General features: G+C 41.8%; 2 protein-coding genes across 5 annotated transcripts in view; one reads left to right on the top strand and one right to left on the bottom strand.

Moving 5' to 3' along the window:
• tsn (translin) overlaps positions 1–1250 on the bottom strand; it is a 5936-nt gene extending 4686 nt beyond the window's left edge. Inside the window, exon 1 of the mRNA XM_050049496.1 lies at positions 1041–1250. Coding sequence (XP_049905453.1) covers positions 1041–1106 — 66 coding nt within the window. The 5' untranslated portion in view covers positions 1107–1250. The remainder of the gene's footprint in view (positions 1–1040) is intronic.
• Positions 1251–4412: 3162 nt separating this feature from the next.
• LOC126393337 (protein FAM124A) overlaps positions 4413–9764 on the top strand; it is a 41949-nt gene continuing 36597 nt past the window's right edge. For 3 of the 4 annotated variants that reach the window (XM_050049448.1, XM_050049450.1, XM_050049449.1), the window contains exon 1: positions 4413–4660. In XM_050049448.1, coding sequence (XP_049905405.1) covers positions 4605–4660 — 56 coding nt within the window. In that variant the 5' untranslated portion in view covers positions 4413–4604. Of the gene's footprint in view, positions 4661–5395; positions 5431–9764 lie in introns of all 4 variants that reach the window. The other variant, XM_050049451.1, reaches the window with a different exon arrangement.

Here is a 9764-nt window from a genome sequence, read left to right on the forward strand (position 1 = left end):
AGTCTGGAAATACGGAACCGGAAATGCGTTGCTACCAAGCAAACCAATCACAGCCTTCTCGGTCTGCGCTGGGTCTGCGTCGCCTCGACGTGTAGTTACATTTTTGGGGAGGGGTCTGCGTCGCCTCGACGTGTAGTTACATTTTTGGGGAGGTCCACGTCAGGCTACGCGGGGGCTACGGCGAGCCTTCTGCGTAGCCACGTACCCTACGACGTAGCGACGTCGTTGATTTAACGCAGGACCATAAATCAGGCTTTACTTAACAGAGACAGCAAACTAGCTCGACGACATGGACAAACACAAGTATGAGGCTGAATATATTAAACTGTGTGGACCCTCAACTGATGACTACAGAGAAATCCCTGAGGACCCTGTGGCTGCACCATATAGTTGAGTTGTGACATCACAAACTCAGTGAAATCCTGACGGCTCGTTTAGAGACACAGTTTCTGAATACAAACTGTGAGCATTTCTCTGTGGCCTGAGAGTTTGGATCCTTTGCCAGTATTTAAACAGCACCTGCACCTGCTTTACTTTCACAGAGACATGGACACCTGACTTGTCACAATGTGGGACCTTTAATAACTGAACAATCTGCTGTTTGTGTAAATCTGAAACCTACTTCTTGTGATAATCTGCTCACAGCAGAGACACTGTGGATCTGTTAAAGCACTAACAGAAACTACAGAGCTCCATCTGGTTAAATCCACAGTTTGGTGTTTCCCTTCTCACCGTAACGACACGTAACTTTAACGCGCGTGGAATAAACAGCGAGAGACAGCAGAGGGAATAATTTATATTTCAGTGATTCACCTTTTACATGTTTGATATGTTCTTATTAACAGGGATAAATCAACATAAGACAGTTAGAGATGAGGGTCAGTGTTTGGAGACGCTGCCGGCTGATGAACCAGACTCCTGTTGGTACTTACTGAACATATTTAACGTGCATTAACGGGACTCGTCTCCGGTTAGCCGTTAGCTAGCAGCCTGACACAGCTAACAGGTTTAACGGCTCGCGGCCGGATGTTGATTCATACCTCTCTGACGTCCTGGTCGGCGCTCAGGAAACCCTGAATGTAACTGAACATCTCGGTCACAGACATGTCTGATTGCAGCCGAGCTGTCCGGAGGAAGATGATGATGAAGGTGATGATGATGGTACGTCTGCAGCTAGCTAGGCTAATTCATAAAAACATCAACGTGCACGAGAACCGCCACCCCCCCCCCACCTTCCTGCGCTGTGTGGCGCCTGGAGATGACGTCATCAATTTCATGCTGTCGCTCCATATATTTGATTAAAAACATCACTTTTTGGGAATTTATTTTAAATATCACTGCATTAAATGATAAAAACCAAAAGCAGCAAAAAAATAAATGTATTTATAATTATAATTTAGATATTTTTTTATTTATTATTTTTTGTCAATTCAATAATTGTCTCACAGTTCCAGCTGTACTTTAATGAATTAATTAACTTTTATTTATAAAGCACCTCTCATACACAGAATGCAGCGGCAGACACAAACATAGCAAGGGGATAAAAACATACGTTTATACAACCATCGTTCTGGGAGAAAACAAATAATGATTTATAATTAGAAACAATCATTTAAGAAAAGATAAAAACACATAAAACAACAGATAACTGGTAGTCAAAGGTTATATTAAAGAGATATGTTTTGAGTTGTGGTTTAAAACTGATGTTTAAAGACAGAGTGTTCAGCTAAAACTGGGGTAGGCAACCTGTGGCTCCGGAGCCACATGTGGCTCTTTAGCCCCTGTCCAGTGGCTCCTTGAGCCTTTGAAAAAAGAAGTCTATGGAAATTCATTCTATGAATCCAAATGTTGCTGAACCTGGATAGCAGTGGCTGGTTAGCTATGGATGCCAAATCCAAAAAAGTAAATCGAATAAAATAGAGAATGTAGTAGTGCGTGGACAGATTTGTTTGCTCTCACTGCCAGCTCTGCAAAATTTAAGTACCAGATAATTATTAATAGTGCCCTGCACAGTGTCCACCGTGTGGTAAAACTCATTAACAAATGCTTATTTAGACCATAAGTATACGCTAATTTAGACTTAATAGGCTATTTACCTTGATCATAAGGCTCAAACATGTTTTGCGGCTCCACACAGATTTTTCAAATTATTTTTGGTCAAAAATGTCTCTTTTAATGGCAAAGGTTGCAGACCCCTGAGCTAAAAGAAGAATCCCCAAAGGTTTCTGTAGTGACATTTTCATGGTTTCATATATTTCCATATGTTTCAAGTGAAAAATCTTAATTTGTAAACTAACTACAGCCGTCAGATAAGTAGTGGAGTAGAGGCAGATGGTGGCATGAGAAGAAAAGACTTACAGTAAACTGCAAAATAGATCCAGGACGTTACAATATGTAACTGTAATATTTCACAATAAATTATCATTACTGTGATATTAAACCAAATTCAGAATTTTATTGTGAAATTCATGCAGGTTACAGGAGCATACTGTTAAATCACAGTAATCTGCAGACATAACTGCTGTGAGATCACAGTACACAGCTGTCATAAAACAGCTATTTACTGTAAAAATGTCACAGTAATTTACTGTGAATGTACTGTCAAATATTTTACAGCTTAATTAAAAAAACTCTATTAAATAACACCAACACTATTAAATAATAAAAAACAGCAATGTAATATTATTATTACAAATATTTTCTTCTTCTTCTTCTTCTTCTTCTTCGGGGCCACAGCTGTCATCAGAATAAGAAAATAAAAGTGAATTTAATGAATCTGCTAAGGACTGTTTATAAGACATCGTTTTGGCCACACAATTAATTTTAGTTTATCATCTGTCTTTTACCATCAAAATAATTTCATTGATTCTTTCCATTCATTAGTCGCATCAGTTCAGCGCACAGTGTCACACAATTCTGACAAAATACACATTTCATGACATCATGAGACTTTTAGAATTCATTTATTCATTTTCTGTTGCACAAACATATTAATCTGATTTAATGTGGCCGATGATCTGGCGGCTCAGTGGAGTCATTACTGCTGTGTGTGGGTCAGAAACCTGATGACTGCCTGTCTGGGTTTATTCACTGCAGTACTGCATTCATCCTGCAGATGGAGCCACAGCTGAACACTCACCAATGTTGCCTTCAGGAGCTCCTCGGAAAAAAAAAAGCAACATTAAACGTGAGACGGTCTCACTCTAACCAGCCCAGTATCTTGGATCATCATCGTCAGGAAGTTTAACATCGCTTTTTATTACAACTGAAAATTATCACAGAAAAACAAACCAAACTCACCCGGTAGTCCCTATTTTATCTTTTCTTTATTTTTATTTTATTTTTTATTTTATTTCTAGCAGAGTTAATTTGGTTCATTAGTTCTTATCACTGGGAGCCCATCTCTGAATAAATAGCGATGAAAAAAGTAATTATAATCTTTTATACCTGTATAAGAATATGCCCAAGTGCTGAAATATATAGTTTTGTTTTGCTTTCATCCAGTTGACATGACATGAAATTGATTGGCCTATTTATGTATGACTTTTAATAACTAATATAATATGTAAATATGTATAATAAAAAGGAGGGAAAAGGGATGCAATTTTAAAATGACAAAAATAAACGATGCTCAACAGAAGAGAAAATACTAAAAACAAACAAACCAAAAATATTTTAGTACAGTCAATAAATTATTTCATTATTTAACCTTTATAAAATAATCTTTATCTTTGTACCTCTTGTCGACACTTTTGCTTTTTTTAATGGTAGTGTAAAGGGTAAAATGAATTACTAAATGATTTACAATTTATTTTTCCTCTTCACTCTTTTACTGTAAATCTGTATCCTTTATGATGTTTTATATTTTATTTCTCTGTAGAAATGTGCTAAACATTATACCTGCATTTTCTTTAAAAAAAAATAAATAATCAAAATTACAAGTTTTACTGAGTCACATTTCTGACACAGGAGGTCACAGCAGTGGGACAGGACATCAGCGTTATGAAATAATGAATAAATAAATCGAAATCTTAAATTTACCATCTCATATTTATGAAGTGCTACATTCAAATAATCTTATAATTTGAAAAATAAAATTCAGATAACTAAGTCCAAAACATGATTAACTGTAACAGAGTGTCTTCTTAACGAAACTTACAGTATCTCATAATTTAAACTTTGTCTGGCCTTGAGAATTGTTTTAGTCAAAATCAACCTCCCTCACTCTGATTTATTTTTTTCTTTTACAGAACTTTATTTTAATTTCTGAGGACATTTTAATAGTAGTTACAAGCAGCGCATCTATCATAGTAATTAAATACAAATTAACAACACCAAGACAGTCCCACAGTAGTGCTCGTATTTCCGACGGCTCCTGAAGGCCTCACCACAGAGCGCAGCCTCCTGTTGCTCCAGCAGCACAGTTTGATCACAGAGCTGAGAGCAAGAGTGACACACACACACACACACACACACGCACGCACACTCGGCCTCACACCTCTGTTATCTCACCCGGGTCGTGTGTGTGTGAATGTCCCCGTCCTGTCCGTCTCCTCGGGACACTGAGACAATGCAGCAGGCAGCTGTCCACCCGGACCTGTGACATGGAGAAGACCTCAGCTGAAGATGACTGCGTGGATTCAGGAGCCGAGACTGGAGGGTGAGTGGAGCACGAGTCGCTCTGAGATGGGACTCGACCTCAACATCACATTTATACTCTGTGTTTGAATCAGGAAGTAGAACTGTGAGAGTTTATAAGGTTTGAGCAGTTACTTCCAACACCTCAGTCCAGAGTCTTTTCATGTGTTGAAACTCGTCCTCAGCGTCTCTGTATGAAATGTATTCATTTAACGACTCGCCGAATTAAAGCGAACGCAAGTTAACGGTGAGATGTGACGTCAGAGGAGCCGCACACCGTCAGACAAACAAGAAAACGTTAGCATGACACATTTTAAATGAGGTTTGGCGTCACACAGCTCAGCCAAGCGCGTTATGTTATTTACATGTGAGGAAAAGTGACCTATGACGCATTTTCATCAGTCTGGTGACGCAGACCTCAGGTACCCGGCACAGCCCAGGCACAGCATCGGCCCAAACTCGGCATGCCGGGATTTATACTTGTGCGTTTATACTTGTCAGTCGGCCCAGCTCGCATGTGTGATGCCTCTGGCCCGATTCCGGCTGCAGACACAGCCATCAGTGGGAAGACTAATTGATCTGAGCTCCTAAATTTTGTCACCATGAATCTGTTATTATCACTCTTCTAATAATCTCTGCTGATATCTGCGGGGCACTCTGACCTGTGTCAGTGCCTGATGTAATGTCTGATGGATCTGTGGAGGATGTGAAAGTTAAATTAATTTATTTATTGTTTTATTGTTCCTTCTGTTTTCAGCCGTTAGACAAAGATGTGCCTCAGTTTCTCCTCTGGTAGGTCACTGACTGGATGTGGTGGTGTTGTAGTGAAAGTCCTGTGTCTGTGTGTTGGTGTGTTAGAGTCAGATCCTAAATGTTCCTGAACACTTTAAAGATGTTATCAAAACTGAGGACTTGTGTCTCTTTAGAGTATTATCTTGTATTTGCTTCTGTGAGATCTGCGGAGCCACATGATGGGCAATAAGCTGAATAGAAATCTTTGTAATGTCTCCAAACATTTTAGTAAAATGTCATGTCGAGATGATTGTTTATACATTTTGAGCAGTTTCTGAGTTGTTTTATGTTGAAGTGCGTCTGTTCACCTCTCCGAGGGCTCATTGAGCCCAGATCTGTTATGACATGCAGACGAACTGAACACTGGAACTGAAGACGCTACATCAACCCGGTCTCACTCTTAAGTCGTTGAAATGCGGCGCATGGTTGGTGACTTCCAGTGTCAGACACAGACGAAAAAAAGCTGTCCTTTCATGTCAGCATGATTCGCGGCCAGTTGCCATTATTGTTTAACAGCACCTGGTGGAGTCAGGGGGAAACGTGGTGGGACAACAACAAAAGTTAAGGCGGCAGAAGTGTGAGTAGAATGGGTGGAAGGGGGGGTGGATGGGTCCAACAACCTCCTACTTTCACCCAGGAGGCCGGTGTTCACTTCCTGTAAGATTGTAAAGCCAAACCCTGTTCTGTTTACCTAAACCCAACCATGTGTGTGTGTCGGCTAAACGTAACCACGTGTGCGTGTGTTGGCTAAACGTAACCACGTGTGTGTGCCAGCTAAACGTAACCACGTGTGTGTGCCAGCTAAACCCAACCACGTGTGCATGTCGGTTAAACCCAACCACGTGTGCATGTCGGTTAAACCCAACCATGTGTGTGTGTCGGCTAAACGTAACCACGTGTGCGTGTGTTGGCTAAGCGTAACCATGTGTGTATGCCAGCTAAACGTAACCACGTGTGTGGTGGCTAAACGTAACCACGTGTGTGTGTCGGCTAAATGTAACCACGTGTGTGGTGGCTAAACGTAACCATGTGTGCATGTTGGTTAAACGTAACCACGTGTGTGTGTTGGCTAAACGTAACCACGTGTGTGTGTTGGCTAAATGTAACCACGTGTATGTTGTTGAAGGAAAAAAACATCAGTTGGTGGTGTTGTAGCGACGTAGTGCTTTTATTTTGAAAGAGACTGTATGCAAACTGTACATTTCCTGTGAAAACAGAAAACAGACAATTCATGTAACAGGCTGAAGTTGACACGGCGTCCCAGAACGTCAACAACCAACACACCCAGGGTACCTGGTACGTCAGGGTACGTCATATGTGGACGTGGAAAGTCCATGACCAAACGTGGACATGTGACGAGGTCACATTGAGGATGATGATGGTTACATCACTTTCTTTAAAGTCAGACTCCATTGAGAAAAACAGTGGTTTAACATAGCTCTACACAGGAGCTGCTGATCCATCAGTTTTGTTTGTGTTACTGTGTGACTTTGGTGAATTGGAACTAAACACTTTAAACGCCGCAGTAGCACAAACTAACTAACTGATGGAGGCAGCGGTAGACCAGCAGCTCCTGTGTTTAGTGAGGCAAAATGTTTGTTTTTGTCAGTGGAGTCTGGTGACTTTGACGAGAGCTTAGATGAGGAACTAGAGCCAGCAGAACAGACTGTCTGATGGAAATTGAATTCTCACAGACTTCAGTAGACTTTCTTTAAGTGGCTAAAATACGTTTTGTTGTTGGCCCCCATCCACAGCTGTAGCGTCCCTGTCGGACTCCAGCCTGCCTCTGCAACACCACGATCTACAATACACTGACTTTGGATAAAAACCTCATATAGCACCATTTCAAAACATCTGAACTGTCCCTTTAAAGTGTGTGAAACACATCATTTTAGACTAAACATTACAGAAGACAAAGTCTCAGGCCTCTGTTGTTCTCTTCAGCCTTCATACTGAAGGTTATTAAGCCTGGTAAAGTAATCCATCAGTAAATAAATGAGTCACCTGGGAGCGTGTTATTTCATTAGCTGTGACTGGGACAACAAGATGTGTGTGTGTGTGTGTGTGTGTGTGTGTGTGTGTGTGCGCGTGCGTGCGTTTCGTGGGAACGCTCTGCAGCAGAGAGCTTTGTGTGAAGTGCTGATGTGAGAGGAAAAGCAGGGACCGTCCAGCTGATAGAGCCACGGCTTCCATCAGGTCACATCCTCCACCTCTGCTGCCTCACTCCACTTCCTGTTCAGCTCCCACAGCCACTGTTTTCAGTCACTGTCTTCATGTCCGTGTGTCTCTGCTGTCAACTCTCCTCCAGTCACAAGTCACACACTTCACAGAGGCCGTAAAGATGAGGAAGTGTGGACTTGTTGTCTTTTGGTGTTTTACCTTTTCAGGTGAGAACACACTCTGCAGCTACAGAGCGTTTTAGTGTTGTTTAGCTCCTTGTTTTGGTAAGAAACACTCCAACAAATTTTATTGTCAGGTAGATGTGTAAATCAGTAACTTTTTGCCAACATGTTCACTGTAACAACTTTATAACTTTGAAAATGTACATTGGGTTTACAATAGGGCTGCCCTTTGAAAGTTGGAGAGTCTTATCTTCAGTCCACCGCTCTCTGGTACAGACAGCTGCGGACATGATGCAGCAGCACAGAGGAGGAGAAACTTTGCACCGTCAGGCTCCCAGATAACATTATCGTCTCTCTTGTGCTCAGAAGTGATGAATTTACAGCTCAGTACAACACAGTCCTTGGCTTTTGTCTCTTGTCTAGTGTTGGCATATAAAGTTGTTTCACATTTCTGATCAGTGGCGATTGCTCTAAGACTGCAAGGGAAGCTCAGCTTCCCCTAAAATGTCAAAAAATAAGTGGTCAAATATGTACTGTTGTGTTTACATTTCATTGACTAAATATGCGCTAGAACGCGTTCAACTTTTGTTCAGAATCAGCTACTTATCACAGGTCACTGACAAGACTTTCTTCTCATTCATTCCCGTAGCGTCACAGTGCATTAAACAGTGGAAGCTCAGCGTCCAAAGACTTCAATGGGGAAGCATAGAGTGGGTTGTTCCACTGCAGCGAAACTAGACAGTCATTGGATAAATGCTTGGTTTTGTCCCGTCCATCGGACGCTCAGCGTCTCTGGGGGTTTATGGGGCAGTGGGCTGGCCTCGGCTGGCCTGTACGCTGGGCTTCTGCATGATGATTGGATGATCTGTCTGAGGCTGAATCCCTTTTTGATTCACAGCAAAATGAGCGAATCAGCGATCTTGAAATATAAACCACCACCGGAGCATTTTTCAAGTTTCATTCCATTGTTCCGAGTTGACCTGGAGAATTTTCCAATCCTCTTAGTGACTTTTTCTTTGTTAAAAATGACTAGCGACAAATCTAGCATCTTTTTCTGGTGTTATTGGAGACTGTACTCGTGTTTGGAGACTCTGACTTCTGTCGCTCTGCAGTTACTGTCCCCAACGAGCAGCGGGTGTTGCTGTGAGCCCCTCCACCATCCCAAAGCACTCACAGGCGGTCACACTAGCCTCGCGCAGCAGCCCCAGAGGGTAGAATTTACGTATAAATAAACGGACACATTTTATGATGTAGGCAGAAAATGAGCTTCCCGTCCTTGAAAGACCAGCAGTCGCCACTGTTTCTGATCTATGGATAGCACCGTTAGCTTGTTTACTGTATTACATGAGCGCCACTGTCAGTCTGAACTAGGCCTGGGACGATCAGCGATCAAATTGTATATTGGCGATTGGAGGGTTGCCAGGTTTGCTGGATATCAAGGCGATTTTTGGAAAAAAAAAAAAAAAAGGAAGGCGCTCTACCGTACATTAAGAGATGTTTTTGTGACACAGCCCGTTTGCTTTATGCTTCAGGGTCGTTCAACAGAGTAATTGCAAATAAATATTGTTTTAATGTATAACTATTGAAATGTTCACAAGGACTTTCATAAATTCCTACAATGTCTGCCACCTTTGCAGGTTAAAAGTAGGGATACACCGAATATTCAGTAACCGAATATATTCGGCCGAATGTTGCAAAAAAACACACATTCGGTATTCGGTGGAATAAGTTAAAAGCAAGGCCGAATAATAGCGGCGTGTTTTGATAACAATCAAACGGCGTGCCGTGACGGGCGGAATAAAATGTCGGCAGTGTGGCGATCCGTCCATCACGGCCCTCGCATTTGCAACTAAAAATAGTTTTGAGCGAGCAAAATAGGCTTAAATCATTCAGCACGCTGTGCGAGCAGCCTACAGATTTCAACCAGCAGCAGAAACGAAAGGCGAATCCCACCGATTGTGGGTTGAACGGGGGTCACAGGCACAGACAGTA

The sequence above is a fragment of the Epinephelus moara genome, chromosome 7, assembly GCF_006386435.1.
Source record: "Epinephelus moara isolate mb chromosome 7, YSFRI_EMoa_1.0, whole genome shotgun sequence".
NCBI lineage: Eukaryota > Metazoa > Chordata > Actinopteri > Perciformes > Serranidae > Epinephelus > Epinephelus moara.